The sequence below is a fragment of the Salvelinus alpinus genome, chromosome 27, assembly GCF_045679555.1.
Source record: "Salvelinus alpinus chromosome 27, SLU_Salpinus.1, whole genome shotgun sequence".
NCBI classification, from domain to species: domain Eukaryota; kingdom Metazoa; phylum Chordata; class Actinopteri; order Salmoniformes; family Salmonidae; genus Salvelinus; species Salvelinus alpinus.
The window spans coordinates 10212354-10233562 of record NC_092112.1 but is presented as its reverse complement, the minus strand read 5'-3'; the positions used below and the strand labels follow the sequence as shown (position 1 = coordinate 10233562).

Genomic DNA, 21209 nt, shown 5'->3' with positions numbered 1-21209 from the left:
CAGAAATTAGAGAACGAACGATAAATCGGCCGAGCCGATATATCGGGATGATATTGTCCTTTTCTAGATTAATCGGCCGTTCTCTATCGGCTTTGCAGATAGTCTCTCTAATGCCAGCCTCCACTCACCGCCTGAGCATTACACAATGTCTAGCTGGAAAAATCAGCAGCAAGCTATCTTATTCTCCAACAGAAAGGTGCAGTATTGAGAAATGGTTGAACTGACAGTGACCAAAATCCAATTATATTAATTTTGTTAATTCACTAATAACAAGGCTTGTGTCGACGTGCCCGGACATGCACGAAATAAGCAAGCTAGCTAGCCAAGCAGATAGCTATGAGACCTGTTAGCAAAGATTACAATAACTAACCCTTTCATCTGTGGTGTTAGCTAGCTAACTATATTAGCTACTATGCTAGCTATCTGGATAAACACAGTGCTAAGATATCAGCTAGAAGCTAATAGCCAACGTAGCTAGCTAACGTTAGCTGGTTATCATTTTAAACATGGCTCATTGCCGAAGATGGTGCATCTGATTTACGGTGTAACGTTAGCTATTTACTGGTGTGCTGATCTGACCAGCCGCAATTGCATCCGTAAATTGACAGTTGATCGTCGGATTAGATGATTGTCGTAATAGGGAAAGATGGAAGTGTTTTAAAATGCCTAAATTAAAAACAAAATTAGGCTGGCAATAGGTTTAGCTACCTAAGAATCTTCCTGTACGTTTATGGACCAAGAAAATTGTAGATCAGCGTGTGTCATTTCAGACAGAACGAGCATCGTTGTTTCATCTTTTTCCCCATCCTCGCTCTCCTTGTTAGATATTATGCACATTTATGGCTTGGTAGCAAATGTCATTGTCATTGAGCAAGTTGTCATTGTAGCAGTAAACAGCAGTAAGTGATACTGGAGGGAGATGTGAAAAGGGGGCAGAGTTACAGCCTCACCTCTAACCAATTGTAGTAGTAGGATCAAGGTACAATCCGCCAATTTCTTTGACAGATATCTGAACTAGCCAACTGAGTCGTTTCGAAATTCATCCTGGCAGCTGAGTTATTAAGAGATGGGTCTTGACAGCTGAAAAAAAATGTTTTCCAGATAATGGAAAATGACTAAAAATACAAGTTTCATAAGCTTCCGTGATCACAAAATCAAGACGTTAACATTAGACCCATTTGCATTGAATATATGTTATGTTATATGGTCAAACTAACAGCAATACCTACATGATGTCCTTTACATACAGACGTGACATGCTGTAGTGATGCTTCTACGCAAGTGTTGTTGAGCCGTAGGTTAATATGAATCCCAAAGTGGAGAGATCTGGCAAATCATGTGTAACAGTATAACTTTAAACCGTTCCCTCGCCCCGACACGGGCGCGAACCAGGGACCTTCTGCACACATCAACAACAGTCACCCACGAAGCGTCGTTACCCATCGCTCCACAAAAGTACCCGCTAACTAGCTAGCCATTTCACATCCGTTACACAACTCGATGCATGAAAACACTCCTACTGAATATTCATTCACCTAAATTGAGAGTAGGCCCATTGCCATCGGAACATTTACCCAGTTTAAAAGTACCATTATGTTGGTAAAAACAAAGTCACATGTATTGTTTTGATTGTGGCTGTTCTTGGCATCGCGTTTTTTCAAATTGAACGATACTGAATATCAGTCTAAAAACATAGTCAGAGTACTAAGTAGGCTAGTCATTTTCAAGAAGACAAGTTTGATGAAAGACTCGTGTGAAACCTCTCATATGCTTCAGGAGGAGCTTTCACACCTTTTTCATTCAATTTGATTTACCTACCATTTGAAAGTTTGGCCTACAACACCACAATAGAGTTTTACATGGGTCTCCTATGTACGACACCACAATAGAGTTTTACATGGGTCTCCTATGTACGACAGGTCTCCTATGTACGACACCACAATAGAGTTTTACATGGGTCTCCTATGTACAACACCACAATAAATGTAGAAATTCATTTGGATATAGGATGTGTTAATCACAGACTTTCAAGATTATGTGTGTCAAAAACTGAATGGAAATCTCTGAATCTTAATTCTAAAAGCTATGCTTATACTTACCATCTAGTAAGGAACTAACACCATAGCATCAAACATATTTTGTCTTACTCATAGTAGAGTTCGATTACAGAAGAAATCCAGAACTAATTTAGGCTTATTTGATTAACAATCAAAAATTATCTAGGATATTTCAAATCACTTTCAACCATTATCCTCAGAACCAATCCACATTACCTCGACAAAAGGTTACCATGAAATGTTTCATCTATTTATTTGGAATAAAATTTTTTTTTAAATGGGTGGAAAATCCCACTCCTTTAGTTATTCTTGGTTTTATTGAACAGATAGGACAGTGACGAGACAACAGGAAAGGTCAGCGTCAGAAGGGTTATGGGTCGGATTCGAACCCATGCTGACTCTGGTAAATGTGTGTGTGTGTGTGTGTGTGTGTGTGTCGGGGTCAGTCAGGGGCACTAACCATTAGACCACAATGCTTTCTCAATTATGATTTCCGAATCTCATGATCTTCCTCTGGTACACTTGCAGTATGTATCACTGTATATAGGATGTTCGACTTGGCAAAAGTTTGAGAAGTTATCAATGATTTAAAAAAATATGATTCATCTCAGGACACAAAGAATAGTAAAATCGACCAAACAAGACCAAAATAAAAAAATAAAAACATAAACCAAAAGACATTCAGCTTCTTGACCTAAACCCATTTACTACCATAGCTGCAGTTCATTCGTCAACAGCCTATGGTCTTTAAAAGAGCCAAGGGCTGAAGTCATCATCTCTCCACTGTACCTGTAAACTACCTAGCATGTCTCTCCACTGTACCTGTAAACTACCTAGCATGTCTCTCCACTGTACCTGTAAACTACCTAGCATGTCTCTCCACTGTACCTGTAAACTACCTAGCATGTCTGTCCACTGTACCTGTAAACTACCTAGCATGTCTCTCCACTGTACCTGTAAACTACCTAGCATGTCTGTCCACTGTACCTGTAAACTACCTAGCATGTCTGTCCACTGTACCTGTAAACTACCTAGCATGTCTCTCCACTGTACCTGTAAACTACCTAGCATGTCTGTCCACTGTACCTGCAAACTACGTCAGTCCTGGAGAGCCTACTGTCCTGTATGTTTACACCAGGGCTCTCCAACCCTGTTCCCAGAGAGCTACTGTCCTGTAGGTTTACACCAGGGCTCTCCAACCCTGTTCCCAGAGAGCTACTGTCCTGTAGGTTTACACCAGGGCTCTCCAACCCTGTTCCTGGAGAACTAACATCCTGTAGGTTTACACCAGGGCTCTCCAACCCTGTTCCTGGAGAGCCTACTGTCCTGTAGGTTTACACCAGGGCTCTCCAACCCTGTTCCTGGAGAACTAACATCCTGTAGGTTTACACCAGGGCTCTCCAACCCTGTTCCCAGAGAGCTACTGTCCTGTAGGTTTACACCAGGGCTCTCCAACCTTGTTCCTGGAGAGCTACTGTCCTGTAGGTTTACACCAGGGCTCTCCAACCCTGTTCCTGGAGAGCTACCCCCCTGTAGGTTTACACCAGGGCTCTCCAACCCTGTTCCTGGAGAGCTACCCCCCTGTAGGTTTACACCAGGGCTCTCCAACCCTGTTCCTGGAGAGCTACCCCCCTGTAGGTTTACACCAGGGCTCTCCAACCCTGTTCCTGGAGAACTACTGTCCTGTAGGTTTACACCAGGGCTCTCCAACCCTGTTCCTGGAGAACTAACATCCTGTAGGTTTACACTTCAACCCTAATCTAGCACACCTGATTCCAATAATTAGCTGGTTGATAAGATATGAAAACCTACAGGAGGTTAGCTGTAAGGGCATGTTTAGGGAACATTGACCAACACCTATAAGGGCATGCTGACTGGGTCCTACCTTAACGTCTTCTTCCTCCTCCTCCTCCTTCTTCTTCTTGGGCTTCTTCAGCGACTCATCATCAGGATTGAAGTCTTCCATCTCAACCTTAAAAAACAAAATGTTTCTATTGAATTTGATGTGGGTCCTCCTGTAGCTCAGTTGGTAGATTACTGCGCTTGTAAACGCCAGGGTAAAATGTACGTACGCACCGACTAAGTCGCTTTGGATAAAAAGCGTCCTCTAAAATGGCTTCTAGAACACTTCTAGAACATTTCCAGAATTCTAGAACACAATTACAGCCACACAAGAGGATAAAGTGCATCTAAAATCATGGAGGACAGCACCGACAGGTAGTACACCTTGTTCCCTGGTCCTCGGGCCATAGAGAGGACTAGGGTTCACTCTTAAAAACAGGAACCCAGAACCTAGCTGTATTTCATTAGGTCTCATGTAATAGAAAACCATTAGCCCGACATATTGTGGAAAGAAAAATGTACGTTTCCATAGTAACATACCTCCTCAATAGCAGCGTCCTGAAGCAGGGAGCGGACATCCAGCCGCATCATGTGACGTGGTGACGACTCCCAGTTACTGGACATCTATATAGACAACGGAAAATAAAATATAAAATACAAATATAAAAACAGAAAATGAATAGATATACTTATGGACTGTCCCTGTTATATACTGAATAAAAGTATACAGAGTACAGAAAATGAATAAACACAATATGGTCTATCACTGCCATTATCAATGCCTTGAGAAATATGACACCATTGAAAATGTATGCGAGCGCTGCACTTGTGGAAGCAAGGACACTCAGTACGGTACCTTTTGAATATCCTTTATCTTCCGCCCGTGGGCATTTCTTTTAGCACAAGTCTGATAGTCTGCCGAGATTTCAGCCAAGTACACCTAAGAAAATAAACATTTACACGTTTATAATATACAGTGCCTTGCAAAAGTATTCAGACCCCTTGGATTTCTTCACATTTTATTGCTACAAAGTGGGATTAAAATGGATTTAATTGCTTAAAATGTTTTTTTTTATAAAAATAAAAAAAGTATCTAAAAAAACAAAAATAAAAGTCAAAGTGGAAGAAAAACGAAACAAACTAAAATAGTCGTTGCGTAAGTATTTGGCCCCTTTGGTTACGCAAGCTTAAATTAGCCCAGGAATAAAACGTGGCTTAACAAACCACATGAGTTACATGGACTCACTGTGTGAAATAATAGGAGTTGCCATGATTTGTGAATGACTACCCCTTCCTCTGTCAACATCTTTAAGGTCCCTCAGTCAAGTATTGAATATCAAGCACAGCTGCAACTAAAAAGAAACAGCGAGATTTTCAAAAGCCTCAAAAGGGCAGTGATTGATAGAAGGGTGACAACAAATCAGATATTGAATATATCTTTAAGCATGGTCAAGTTAATCATTATTATATATTAAACCACCCAGACACATCCAAGAACTGAGCTGCAGGATAGGAAGGAAACTGCTCAGGGACGTCACCATGAGGCCATTGGTGATTATAAAACGGCTACAGTGTTCAATGTCTGATGGTAGAAAACTGAGGATGGATCAACAACATTGTAGTGACTCCACAATAATGACCTAAATGACAGAGTGAATAGAATACAAAAATATACAGAATAAAAATATTCTAAAACATGCATCCTGCAACAAGGCATTAAAGTAATACTGCAAAAAAAAAACACAGGAATACACTTTTTGGCTTAAATGCAAAGCCTTATGTTTGGGGGCAAATCCAGCAACACATCACTGATTAAATGTCTCCTTATTTTCAAGCATGATGGTGGCTGCACCATGGTATGTGTATACTTGACATCGGAAAAGAGGGAGGGTTTTCAGAATTAAAAGAAACAGTATGGGGTTAAGCACAGTAAAAATCCTAGAGGAAAACCTGCTTCAGTCTGCTTTACACCAGTCACTGGGAAAGAAATTCACCTTTCAGCAGGACAATAACTTAAAACAAAAGGCCAAATCTACACTGGAGTTGCTTAGCAAGACGACACTGAATGTTCCTGAGTTGCCTAGTTACAGTTTTTGACTTAAATCTGCTTGAAAATCTATGGCAAGACATGAAAATTGCTGTCTAGCCATGATCCCCAACATCTTGACAGAGCTTGAAGAATTTGTAAGAAATATTGTACAATCCAGGTGTGCAAACCCTCTTAAGAGACTTAGGTGTTTCTAACATGTATTGACTATGGGAGCTGAAAAAATTTGCAACGGCTATATTTTAGGTATTTAATTTCTATTAAATCCTTTTAAAAAATGTGAATTTTTCGTCCACTTTGACAAGAGTATTTGTGTAGATTGTCGACATGAAAATACAATACCTGTTCTAACATCGACAGAAGGACACTACTTAAAATGAAGTCATTTTATTTGAATTAGTTTCCACCCCCTTTCTCTCCCCAATTTCGTGATATCCAATTGGTATTTACAATCTTGTCTCGTCGCCGAAACTCCTCTACGGACTCGGGAGAGGCGAAGGTCGAGAGCCATGCGTCCCCCGAAACACGACCCTGCCAAGCCGCACTGCTTCTTGACACACTGCTCGTTTAACCCCGGAATCCAGCCGCACCAATGTGTCGAAGGAAATACCGTCAGCTTGCAGGAGCCCGGCACGCCACAAGGAGTCGCTAGAGCACGACGAGACAAGGAAATCCTGGCCGATCAAACCCTCCCCTATCCCGGATAACGTTGGCCCAATTGTGCGTCGCCCCATTGGTCTCCCGAACCCGAGGCTATAGTGGCGCCTCAGCACAGTGATGCCTTAGACCACTGTGCCACTCGGGAGGCTTGGGCATGTATTCTAAACGGTATGCTAGTTTGCAAAATTGGAAGGTAGGCTTGCATCTCTTTTGATATTTCAAGATATGAAAAACAAACATTACTAACTCACCTCAAAGCCTTTAGTCTTGGCAGCACTCCAGAACTGATCAAAGTATTTAACCCTGTCATTAATTGCGTCGATGATGATGAAGGGGAAGAAGCCGTCGTCGAGGGTCTTCCTGAATGTCTTTAGCATACTGTTCCTGTACGTGTCTTCCATCTCTGCTTCATACTCGTATTCCAGACACTGGCAAAAGGAAAATGTTAGGAATTGATATTAGATTACATACACATAAAGGAAAATTTTAATTTAAAAAATAAATAAAAATCACCGGTGTATACTACATTGAGGAAAAGTAGCTTCAGTGAGCCATTATGTAATACATGGGTAGGTGTCTTTGGGCCTTCTTTGGTCTGCATTTACACAGGCAGCACAATTCTGATCGTCTGCCCAATTATTGGGAAAAGAAATGATCTGAATTGACAGAAGACCAATTACTGGAAAAATATCAGAATTGGGCTGTCTGTGTAAATGTAGCCTTTTAGGCCTACAGTCATCTATCTACAGAGCGATAGTATCTGACTAAACTAGATAGTAGTGGTGCTCTATAGTGATTGGCTTGGACTGAAATTGGTGCCGGAACTCATTTTGAGTGGCGGTACGGTTTATATTTTTGGTGCAGGAACTCGTCAATACGTTTCAGCTAACATTCTATAAGAGATACAGGAACTCAACGTACAATAAGAAGAAAGAGGATTAAAACGTATCCACATACGAAGAGAGAGGATTAAAACGTCTCCACATAGGAAGAGAGAGGATTAAAACGTCTCCACATAGGAAGAGAGAGGATTAAAACGTCTCCACATAGGAAGAGAGAGGATTAAAACGTCTCCACATAGGAAGAGAGAGGATTAAAACGTCTCCACATAGGAAGAGAGAGGATTAAAACGTCTCCACATAGGAACAGAGAGGATTAAAACGTCTCCACATAGGAACAGAGAGGATTAAAACGTCTCCACATAGGAACAGAGAGGATTAAAACGTCTCCACATAGGAACAGAGAGGATTAAAACGTCTCCACATAGGAAGAGAGAGGATTAAAACGTCTCCACATAGGAAGAGTGAGGATTAAAACGTCTCCACATAGGAAGAGTGAGGATTAAAACGTCTCCACATAGGAAGAGAGAGGATTAAAACGTCTCCACATAGGAACAAAGAGGATTAAAACGTCTCCACATAGGAACAGAGAGGATTAAAACGTCTCCACATAGGAACAGAGAGGATTAAAACGTCTCCACATAGGAACAGAGAGGATTAAAACGTCTCCACATAGGAACAGAGAGGATTAAAACGTCTTCACAAAGGAACAGAGAGGATTAAAACGTCTCCACATAGGAACAGAGAGGATTAAAACGTCTTCACAAAGGAACAGAGAGGATTAAAACGTCTCCACATAGGAACAGAGAGGATTAAAACGTCTCCACATAGGAACAGAGAGGATTAAAACGTCTCCACATAGGAACAGAGAGGATTAAAACGTCTCCACATAGGAACAGAAATAATAAAAAATGGCTTCACAGAGGATTAAAATGGCTTCACAAAGGAACAGAGTGGATTAAGTAAGTAGGTCAGAGGGAAATCATAAAGGACAGACCTTGAGTTTGACTCGTTTCCCTGTATCTTGGTCCTGCTCCATCTTCTCCACCTCCGTCATGAAGTAGTCGTCTAACCCCAGCACTCTGGGTGGAGCCCCTCCACACTCCACCTCCTTGTCCTGAACCCCCACAACAACATTTAACGTTTTCGTCAGTTAGCAGACGCTCTTATCCAGAGAGATGTACAGGTAGTGCATTCAATTTAAAATAGCTAGGTGGCACAACCATACATCACAGTATGTCAAACTTTTTTTTCCCAATAAAGCTGCTATGAGCAAGGTCAGAGCTAGTAACGACGACAAGGTATTTCACTGAGAGAAGTTTCAGGAAGTGACGTGTTTTGGGTAAAAGATGAAGACGACTACGGTGGGTTTGTGGAAATTTAAATCAATGTTTGTTTACAATGAGGGGCAGGTATTTGTTATCCTGACTGCTGCGCTCTCGTAAGCTCGCGAGATCGGGACAATTAAACGAGGCTATGGACAGTGGGGTCCAAAATTATTGACACCCTTGACAAAAAAACGAGTAATAATGACTGTATAAAAAAATTCAAATAGTGAGCTCAAAAACATTTGGTAAATTATATTACCTCCCCTGTTATTGTAATGATGAGGTTAGCATGTCTTGGAGGTATGATATAAAATGCTAGCCTCCCCTGTTATTGTAATGGTGAGAGGTTAGCATGTCTTGGGGGTATGATATAAAATGCTAACCTCCCCTGTTATTGGTAACGGTGAGACGTTAGCATGTCTTGGTGGTATGATATAAAATGCTAACCTCCCCTGTTATTGTAATGGTGAGAGGTTAGCATGTCTTGTGGGTATGATATAAAATGCTAACCTCCCCTGTTATTGTAATGGTGAGAGGTTAGCATGTCTTGTGGGGATGATATAAAATGCTAGCCTCCCCTGTTATTGTAATGGTGAGAGGTTAGCATGTCTTGGTGGTATGATATAAAATGCTAACCTCCCCTGTTATTGTAATGGTGAGAGGTTAGCATGTCTTGGGGGTATGATATAAAATGCTAACCTCCCCTGTTATTGTAATGGTGAGAGGTTAGCATGTCTTGTGGGTATGATATAAAAAATGCTAACCTCCCCTGTTATTGTAATGGTGAGAGGTTAGCATGTCTTGGGGGTATGATATAAAATGCTAGCCTCCCCTGTTATTGTAATGGTGAGAGGTTAGCATGTCTTGTGGGTATGATATAAAATGCTAACCTCCCCTGTTATTGTAATGGTGAGAGGTTAGCATGTCTTGTGGGTATGATATAAAATGCTAACCTCCCCTGTTATTGTAATGGTGAGAGGTTAGCATGTCTTGGGGGTATGATATAAAATGCTAGCCTCCCCTGTTATTGTAATGGTGAGAGGTTAGCATGTCTTGGTGGTATGATATAAAATGCTAACCTCCCCTGTTATTGTAATGGTGAGAGGTTAGCATGTCTTGGGGGTATGATATAAAATGCTAACCTCCCCTGTTATTGTAATGGTGAGAGGTTAGCATGTCTTGGGGGTATGATATAAAATGCTAACCTCCCCTGTTATTGTAATGGTGAGAGATTAGCATGTCTTGGAGGTATGATATTTGACTCTAACTTTCTTTTATTAATGGCGATTCTTTCAGGATTATCCGTAATCATGGTAGCATCCACAATAATGTAGAAGTGTTTAGAAACATTATATTATTATTTAAAATAAGTGACTCCAAAATGACACAATACATAATTTACTATTAATTTCCACTGGGCACAAATTAATCTGAAACGCAACCAAAACAGTTTTGTAGAGTCACACGTTTGATGTAGTCATTGCGTGGTAGGAATATGGGACCAAATACTAAAAACGTTTGACTCCTATATTTCTAACAATCTTTATTGGTGTCAATAATTTTGACTCCTAACATGGCTGCTATAGAATGTTGTAGTGTCATGTTAATGGGGTTCTGACATGGCTGCTATAGAATGTTGTAGTGTCATGTTAATGGGGTTCTGACATGGCTGCTATAGAATGTTGTAGTGTCATGTTAATGGGGTTCTAACATGGCTGCTATAGAATGTTGTAGTGTCATGTTAATGGGGTTCTAACATGGCTGCTATAGAATGTTGTAGTGTCATGTTAATGGGGTTCTAACATGGCTGTTATAGAATGTTGTAGTGTCATGTTAATGGGGTTCTAACATGGCTGCTATAGAATGTTGTAGTGTCATGTTAACGGGGTTCTAACATGGCTGCTATAGAATGTTGTAGTGTCATGTTAATGGGGTTCTGACATGGCTGCTATAGAATGTTGTAGTGTCATGTTAATGGGGTTCTGACATGGCTGCTATAGAATGTTGTAGTGTCATGTTAATGGGGTTCTGACATGGCTGCTATAGAATGTTGTAGTGTCATGTTAATGGGGTTCTAACATGGCTGCTATAGAATGTTGTAGTGTCATGTTAATGGGGTTCTAACATGGCTGCTATAGAATGTTGTAGTGTCATGTTAATGGGGTTCTAACATGGCTGCTATAGAATGTTGTAGTGTCATGTAAAATGGGGTTCTAACATGGCTGCTATAGAACGGTGTAGTGTCATGTTAATGCATCATAATGCTCATTCTACGTGGGCAGTCCCCAGGGGGTAGTGGGAAGATTTCTACAAAATATTACCCCCCAAAATATATTTATGTTTTCTATTTTAATAGATTTTTTTTTTTTTTTAAATTGAATTTGCAATGTTGTAAATTATAAATAAACAATGTTCTGTGTAACTGCCTCCATTTGAATTGAGGACTAGACATGGAAAGAGAATGGTAAAAATACCATGTAGGCAGTCATAAATAAGAATTTGTGAAAAAAAAGCAATTATTATATTCTGGGAAATATTTACTGAGGCCACTGGAGAGAAATCTCTAGTTATTTTATATTTATAGGCCTACTTTTTAACTTTAGTTTTGGTGTGTGTGTGCATTGCTGTCTACCTGGCCTGTTGTCTCAATGTTTGATCCTCAGCTCGCGCTAAGTACACGTGGTCCTCCGCGTCAGTGCTGTCATGTTCAAGGTTTTCTAGCAAACTGGGCTACTTTGACAGTATGTCACGAGTGAAAATGTATTGTTCGTGGGTTGTGGGATTTTGGGCAATTTTAAATTGCACCATGGTATTTCTCTTTAAAATATATACACACTATCATTCAAAAGTTTGGAAATGTCCTTGTTTTTGAAAGAAAAGCACATTTTTTGTCCATTAACAGAGATCCTCTGTCTAGTGTCTGTGTTGTTTTGTCCATCTTAATCTTTTATTTTTATTGGCCAGTCTGAGATGTGGGTTTTTCTTTGCAACTCTGCCTAGAAGGCCAGCTTCCCGGAGTCGCCTCTTCACTGTTGACATTGAAACTGGTGTTTTGCGGGTACTATTTAATGAAGCTGCCAGTTGAGGAATTGTGAGGCGTCCGTTTCTCAAACTAGACACTCTAATGTACTTGTCCTCTGACTCAGTTGTACCCCGGGGCCTCCCACTCCTCTTTCTATTCTGGTTAGAGACAGTTTGCGCTGTTCTGTGAAGGGAGTAGTACACAGCGTTGTACGAGATCTTCAGTTTCTTGGCAATTTCTCGCATGGAATAGCCTTCATTTCTCAGAACAAGAATAGAGTTTCAGAAGAAAGTCCTTTGTTTCTGGTCATTTTGAGCATTTAATCAAAACAACAAATGCTGATGCTCCAGATACTCAACTAGTCTAAAGGCCAGTTTTCTTTTTCTTTAATTAGTACAACAGTTTTCAGCTGTGCTAGCATATTTGCAAAAGGGTTTTCTAATGATCAATTAACCTTTTAAAATTATAAACTTGGATTAGCTAACACAACGTGCCATTGTAACACAGGAGTGATGGTTGCTGATGATGGGACTCTGTAGATATTCCATGAAAATATGTCGTTTCCAGCTACAATAGTCATTTACAACATTAACAATGTCAACACTGTGTTTCTGATCAATTGGATGTTATTTTAAAAACGGACACACAAAAAAAAAGTGAATTTCTTTAAAAGAACAAGGACATTTCTAAGTGACCCCAAACTTTTGAACGGTAGTGTAGAGTAGATGTTACTGTGACCTGCTGCGGACTGTCAGGCAGTGAGGCATGTTGTTGCTGAGTGAGTGGTGGTGGTGGGGAGGACCGGATGGGTGTGTCTGTGTTGAGAGAGCACTACAGCGATTGGCTGAGTTAACTTGAGCGAGAGACGAAGGAGTCGCCCGTCCTGACAACTTTTTACCAGTTGTAGGTAGGCTATTTAACTTGTCATTATGGAGACACCCGTTTCCGGGAAACATGAATTATGCTGGAAATGACACAAATCACTGGAAAACGACTTTAGGCGCATTACATACGTTTACTCGGAGGTGGTTTAAACTACATTCTAATGACTTTACTTAAAGAAAACGGTATCAAGCGAAGTGCTTTATGCATGCTCAGGTCTCGGGGACAGCCCAAGTGGAAATTTAAAATGGAAGTCACGGATCTCCCTCGCGTGCTTCTTTTTAAAATGGGGTAAAAGTCCTCCAGCCCTTAGCCGTGGTATATTGGCCATATACCATACCCCGTTGTGTCTTATTGCCTTATCATAGCAATAAAACAAGTTAAATTGATATCCATTGATGGAAAATGATCTGGCGAGTTTAATCAGGGTGAATTATCTTCTCTCTTGCCACATTTTAAATTCCTTTATTACGTCATGTCATAGCTCGGAATAATTACTATTTTGATGGAAAACCACATCTTTCTTCCGACATCATTACTAGTTACTATGATATTCATTCTTAAAATTGTCTCTATAACTTTAGGGAAAAAGGGCTTGTCTAAATATGCTGTGAAAAACCCCCAAAAGTTTTCAGGTTTTGGACAGGTTTTGAGTGTCCATTGGGCAAACTTTTTTTTACCTCGTCCTGGCAACCCTATGATGTATAAGTCTGATGCACTGAAGACTGTTGGTCAAATAACGCTGTGACATACGATCGATGACACGGGCGTCGATATCATTGATCAATTGGTCAAAATAAAAGAAACCTTTTTACCGGGTAAGTTGACAGAGCTCCTATGGTACAAATAGTGAGCTCACATTTTTCCAAACCCAACAGGAAGTTCAACTCCTACTTTCTTGACATAGAAAACAAGTCTGCCAAACTTGACTGGGTGCGTAAACCACATTTTTTGTCAAATTTACGCATAATTTAAGAATCACGCCGGTCGCACACACATGAGGTGCTACTTCAGGCAGGTCAAAGTGTTTTAAGGGTACAGAACCCCCAAAAAAGGTTGGGAACCAGTGATTTGGAGCAATACTCCTCCCTTCCAGTTGTGCTACTGGTCAACAGGAAACGCATGACAGGAAATACCATTTAATCCCAGATGAGTCAACACTACCACAACAGAAAAAGCAAAGCTCAGACGACGGTAACTTTAGGTTCTACTCACCCGTATCAGCTTGGCTACATGACTTTTACCACTTCCTGGTAGGCCTCTCATTATGATGACAATCTGAGAAAACACCATTATAGAAGTTATTGGAACTCACTCATACAGCAGACAAGTATCTGGGAATATACTGGGGGATATCAAATCAAATTTATTTATATATCCCTGCTTACATCAGCTGATGTCTCAAAGTGCTGTACAGAAACCCAGCCTAAAACTCCAAACAGCAAACAATGCAGGTGTAGAAGCACGGTGGCTAGGGAAAACTCCCTAGGAAGGCCAAAACCTAGGAAGAAACCTAGAGAGGAACCAGGCTATGTGATATTTGTGTACTCCTGTTGTACTTGTATTGGCCTACAGGTTGAGATTGTTGCCAGGATAATAACACATTTCTTATTTGAGAGGAACAGGTAGCCTAGCGGTTAAGAGTGTCTTGCTCATGATCACATCGACAGATTTTTCACCTTGTCAGCTCGGGGATTTGAACCCCGAATAATGTTTTGGTTACTGGCCCTAAGTAACCAAAACATGATTTGGGGTTCAAATCCCCGAGCTGACAAGGTGAAAAATCTGTCGATGTGATCATGAGCAAGACACTTAACCCTAATTGAATCTGGAAAAGATGTATTAAATTGAATGGGAAAATAAGTGAATGAAGTGTAAATAAAGTTGTCCTGAATTGAATAAGGAAGTTGGTGAATTACGTCAGGGGACACACTACACGGCAAGGTGGGCGGCGCTACACGGCATGGTGGGCGGCGCTACACGGCAAGGCGGTCGGCGCTACACGGCAAGGCGGTCGGCGCTACACGGCAAGGCGGGTCGGCGCTACACGGCAAGGCGGGTCGGCGCTACACGGCAAGGCGGGTCGGCGCTACACGGCAAGGCGGGTCGGCGCTACACGGCAAGGCGGGGCGGCGCTACACGGCAAGGCGGGGCGGCGCTACACGGCAAGGCGGGGCGGCGCTACACGGCAAGGCGGGGCGGCGCTACACGGCAAGGCGGGGCGGCGCTACACGGCAAGGCGGGGCGGCGCTACACGGCAAGGCGGGGCGGCGCTACACGGCAAGGTGGGCGGCGCTACACGGCAAGGTGGGCGGTGCTACACGGCAAGGTGGGCGGTGCTACACGGCAAGGTGGGCGGCGCTACACGGCATGGTGGGCGGCGCTACACGGCAAGGTGGGCGGTGCTACACGGCAAGGTGGGCGGGGGTTTCAAAAAGAGAATGATGGAGGCCTCTAGTGGCCAAAACGACATTAGCATGGACACCACCATTGAGAGCTTCCACCATTTTAATGTAGTCACCCGGGTGGGACTCCATTGGCTGATCCCTCCTGATGAACCTGTTGGGAGTCATGTCCAACCGGGTCATCAGGAGGGATCAGCCAATCGGGAAGAAGAAAACTGACTCAATGGCTGTCAAAAGACACTATAATAGAACAGATACAAAGATGAGTGGAATCAGAACTGTCCTATGCGCGTCCACATTCAACCCAGAACCCCCCGTCGGTAGTCTGGGTACCCGTCGGTAGTCTGGGTACCCGTCGGTAGTCTGGGTACCCGTCGGTTTAATTAACATTCCACTCCTGTCATTTGTCAAAATCATTCCCGTTCATTTCCCAAGTCTTTGGCAGATGTAAACTATAAAGTATAAACCCACCAGCTTCATTTATGAATGGCGGTTCCATCATTTTGTATTTGTCAAACGGTAGCCAAGCATCGATGATCATGTGACCAGCATAAGACCCTCGATTGGAAAGGAGCATCAAACTCATCCCCTTGCACTTTCACCACCCTGTGAAGTTCACCACAGCATGATATGGGTATTGTGTATAGATTGATGAGAATTTTTTATTTTAAAATGTAATCCATTTTAGAATAAGGCCGTAATGTAACAAAACGTGGGAAAGGCGAAGGGGTCTGAATAATTTCCAAAAGATACCTGGGGCCAAATCTACAGGTGACAATGTTTTTCTTTCTGCTCACCAAGCGAGGCGTTTTTTGTGTGTGTGGAGGTCAACGAGAGCGTAAATAACAAATAACGAGTGTAAATAGCAAATAATGTCATGACTTATTTGCTACATGATCGAATAGATGTTTCGTAATGCTTACGTTGTTGTTACGAGTGAACTTATATAAAAAGTAGGACACGTGACATCAGAGGTGTGTCCATTGTTCAAATGGTTATCTGCCCTCTCATTGGCTAGAATGGTCCCACCTGATCTAGCCTCCACCTGACTACCTTCCATGTTTGAAGACCTTCTTTCATTGTTAGTGGCCACTACAGCATTATCATATAATGATCTGGCCACTACAGCATTATCATATAATGACCTGGCCACTACAGCATTATCATATAATGACCTGGCCACTGCAGCATTATCATATAACGACCTGGCCACTGCAGCATTATCATATAACGACCTGGTCACTACAGCATTATCTTATAACGGCATGGCCACTACAGCATTATCATATAATGACCTGGCCACTACAGCATTATCATACAATGACCTGGCCACTACAGCATTATCATACAATGACCTGGCCACTACAGTATTATCATATAATGATCTGACCACTACAGCATTATCATATAATGATCTGGCCACTACAGCATTATCATATAATGATCTGACCACTACAGCATTATCATATAATGGTCTGACCACTACAGCATTATCATATAATGATCTGACCACTACAGTATTATCATATAATGATCTGACCACTACAGCATTATCATATAATGATCTGACCACTACAGCATTATCATATTATCATTTAATGACCTGGCCACTACAGTATTATCATATAATGATCTGCCACTACAGCATTATCATATAATGACCTGGCCACTACAGCATTATCATATAATGACCTGGCCACTACAGCATTATCATATAATGACCTGGCCACCACAGTATTATCATATAATGACCTGACCACTACAGCATTATCATATAATGATCTGCCACTACAGTATTATCATATAATGACCTGGCCACTACAGCATTATCATATAATGACCTGGCCACTACAGCATTATCATACAATGACCTGGCCACTACAGCATTATCATACAATGACCTGGCCACTACAGTATTATCATATAATGATCTGACCACTACAGCATTATCATATAATGATCTGGCCACTACAGCATTATCATATAATGATCTGACCACTACAGCATTGTCATATAATGATCTGGCCACTACAGCATTATCATATAATGACCTGGCCACTACAGTATTATCATATAATGATCTGGCCACTACATCATTATCATATAATGATCTGACCACTACAGCATTATCATATAACGGATCATTTATGGTGAAGTATGATAACGTGATAAGTGATAACGAGTGAGTGAGCGAGCAGCCATTTATTTGCACCCTTTCTGGACGAGTGTCTCGGCCTGGTAGTTTGAGAAGATCCTCCACGTTCTTGGTCTCCGGTTTCTTCTCGATCCTGGAAGGAGGAGCAGCCGGTGGTGGGGGAGGAGGGTGGGACGACGTGGGGCCTCCTCCTCCTCTCTCCTCTGGGTAACTCCTCCGTTCACCTGGACCACAGGACAGGACAGTCGGTACAAAAAAGGAACAGATAATACTGTCTCTTCATTTCTTCACAATGGAAGATGCCTTAAAATACAATTTTGATCGTTTTCTACGTTTATAGTGCCTTCCAAAGTATTCACACCCCGTTGAATACAACATTTTGTTGTGTTACAGCCTGAATTTAAAATGGTTTAAATTGAGATTTTTTGGTCACTGGCTTAAAACACAATATTTTTTTTACAAAGAAACAAATTACAAGCTGAAATGTCTTGAGTCAATAAGTATTCAACCCCTTTCTTAATGCAAGCCTAAATAAGTTAAATAAAAGTGCTTAATAAATTGCATAATAAGTTGCATGGACTCACTGTGTGCAATAACAGTGTTTAGCATGATTTTTGTAATGACTCTCATCTCTGTACCCTACACATACAGATAATTGTAAAGTCCCTCAGTCAAGCAGTGAATTTCAAACACAGATTCAACCACAAAGACCAGGGAAGTTTTTCCAATGCCTCGCGAAGGGCACCTATTGGTAGATGGGTAAAAATACAAAAGCAGACATTGAATATCCCTTTGAGCATGGTGAAGTTATTAATTACACTTTGGATGGTGTATCAATACACCCAGTCACTACAAAGATAGAGGCGTCCTTCCTATCTCAGTTGCCGGAGAGGAAGGAAACCCCTCAAGGATTTCACCATGGTGCCAATGGCTACTTTAAAACAGTTACAGAGTTGAATAGCTGTGATAGGAGAAAACTGAGGATGGATCAACAACATTGTAGTTACTCCACAATACTAACCTAAAATGACAGAGTGAAAAGAAGGAAGCCTGTACAGAATACAAATATTCCAAAACATGCATCCTGTTTGTAATGAAGCACTAAAGTAATACTGCAAAAAATGTGGCAAAGCAATCAACTTTTTAACACTTGATATTTTCAAGCATAGTGATGGCTGCATTATGTTATGGGTATGCGTGTAATCGTTAAGGACTGGGGAGTTTTTCAGAATAAAAAAAGAAACGGACAGGAGCTAAGCACAGGCAAAATCCTGGATCAGTCTGCTATCCACCAAACACTGTGAGATTAATTCACCTTTCAGCGGGACAATAACCTAAAACACAAGGCCAAATATACACTGGAGATGCTTACCAGGAAGAAGGTGAATGTTCCTGAGTTGCCGAGTAACAGTTTTGACTTGAAAATCTATGGCAAGACCTGAAAATGGTTGTCTAGCAACGATCAACAACCAATTAGACAGAAGGTTGAATCCTTTTGAAAATAACAAAATGGGAAAATGTTCCACATTCCAGGTGTGGAAATCTTAGAGACTTACCCAGAAAAGACTCAAATATAATGGCTGCCAAAGGTGCTTCTACAAAGTATTGACTCAGGGATATGAATATTTAAGTAAATGAGATATTTCTGGTTTTCATTTTCAATAAATTAGCAACATTTTCTAAAACCATGTTATCATTATGCGGTATTGTGTGTAGGTGGGTGAGAGCTTTTCTTTTTTTAATACACATTTTGAATTCAGGCTGTAACAAAATGTGGAATAAGTCAAGGGGTATGAATACTTTGTGAAGACATGGTAGCTTCAGAGAATTCTTTCTTTTGGACAATGTACATTTTTTGTGGGGTTGTTGTACAAATCAGCTCCACTCACAAACCGAGACATTCGCATTGCACCAAGTCGGTTCGTTTTGAGACTGTCTTACCGTATGGTGAGGCACCATGGTCGTAGCGCTCAGGCCCACGCTCAGGCCCACGCTCGTACGGAGGTCTGTCATAACCCCCAGGCCTTCCATAAGGATCCTCTCCATCTCTACTGGTCCGGCTGCCCTCCCTCATGTCCCTATCCCTGTAGCCCGGGCGAGGTGGAGGATGGCCGGGGGGTGGTCTGGAGAGAGAGAGACAGGATCAGAACACTGCACATCTGGACACGTATTTATAAAGAGTTTTAGAATGGGGGGAGATCTTGGATCAGTTTCAACCTTTTAGATCATAATAAATATGATTATACGGACAGGGAGGACCTGATCCTAGATCAGCACTCAGTTTTATGAATCCGGGCCCTGGAGCAGGCAAAATTCACAAGGCAACACCAACCAGCCGGACTAGTCACAGTAACACAGGGTGCTATAATACCAGCCAGACTAGTCACAGGGTGATATAATACCAGCCAGACTAGTCACAGTAACACAGGGTGCTATAATACCAGCCAGACTAGTCACAGGGTGATATAATACCAGCCAGACTAGTCACAGTAACACAGGGTGCTATAATACCAGCCAGACTAGTCACAGGGTGATATAATACCAGCCAGACTAGTCACAGGGTGATCTAATATCAGCCAGACTAGTCACAGTAACACAAGGTGATATAATACCAGCCAGACTAGTCACAGGGTGATATAATACCAGCCAGACTAGTCACAGTAACACAGGGTGATATGATACCGGCCAGACTAGTCACAGTAACACAGGGTGATATAATACCAGCCAGACTAGTCACAGTAACACAGGGTGCTATAATACCAGTCAGACTAGTCACAGTGTGATATGATACCAGCCGGACTAGTCACAGTAACACAGGGTGATATAATACCAGCCAGACTAGTCACAGTAACACAGGGTGATATAATACCAGCCAGACTAGTCACAGTAACACAGGGTGATATAATACCAGCCAGACTAGTCACAGTAACACAGGGTGCTATAATACCAGTCAGACTAGTCACAGTAACACAGGGTGATATAATACCAGCCAGACTAGTCACAGTAACACAGGGTGATATAATACCAGCCAGACTAGTCACAGTAACACAGGGTGATATAATACAAGCCAGACTAGTCACAGTAACACAGGGTGATATAATACCAGCCAGACTAGTCACAGTAACACAGGGTGATATAATACCAGCCAGACTAGTCACAGTAACACAGTGTGATATAATACCAGCCAGACTAGTCACAGGGTGATATAATACCAGCCAGACTAGTCACAGTAACACAGTGTGATATAATACCAGCCGGACTAGTCACAGTAACACAGGGTGATATAATACCAGCCGGACTAGTCACAGTAACACAGGGTGATATAATACCAGCCAAACTAGTCACAGTAACACAGGGTGATATAATACCAGCCGGACTAGTCACAGTAACACAGGGTGATATAATACCAGCCGGACTAGTCACAGTAACAGTGGGTGATATAATACCAGCCAGACTAGTCACAGTAACACAGTGTGATATAATACCAGCCAGACTAGTCACAGGGTGATATAATACCAGCCGGACTAGTCACAGGGTGATATAATACCAGCCAGACTAGTCACAGTAACACAGGGTGATATAATACCAGCCAGACTAGTCACAGGGTGATATAATACCAGCCAGACTAGTCACAGAAACACAGGGTGATATAATACCAGCCGGACTAGTCACAGTAACTCAAACCCTCCTAAAAGGGAACCAGATAGGTCAAACCCTCCTAAAAGGGAACCAGATAGGTCAAACCCTCCTAAAAGGGAACCAGATAGGTCAAACCCTCCTAAAAGGGAACCAGATAGGTCAAACCCTCCTAAAAGGGAACCAGATAGGTCAAACCCTCCTAAAAGGGAACCAGATAGGTCAAACCCTCCTAAAAGGGAACCAGATAGGTCAAACCCTCCTAAAAGGGAACCAGATAGGTCAAGCCCTCCTAAAAGGGAACCAGATAGGTCAAGCCCTCCTAAAAGGGAACCA

General features: G+C 41.8%; 1 protein-coding gene across 1 annotated transcript in view; it reads right to left on the bottom strand.

Moving 5' to 3' along the window:
* LOC139555951 (YLP motif-containing protein 1-like) overlaps window positions 1–21209 on the bottom strand; it is a 55844-nt gene that overhangs the window by 10111 nt on the left and 24524 nt on the right. Inside the window, exons 13-20 of the mRNA XM_071369360.1 lie at window positions 19179–19360; window positions 17295–17461; window positions 13893–13955; window positions 8443–8562; window positions 6858–7034; window positions 4756–4839; window positions 4440–4523; window positions 3943–4029 (exon numbers count right to left, since the gene is read on the bottom strand). Of these exons, the coding sequence (XP_071225461.1) occupies window positions 3943–4029; window positions 4440–4523; window positions 4756–4839; window positions 6858–7034; window positions 8443–8562; window positions 13893–13955; window positions 17295–17461; window positions 19179–19360 (964 nt within the window). The remainder of the gene's footprint in view (window positions 1–3942; window positions 4030–4439; window positions 4524–4755; window positions 4840–6857; window positions 7035–8442; window positions 8563–13892; window positions 13956–17294; window positions 17462–19178; window positions 19361–21209) is intronic.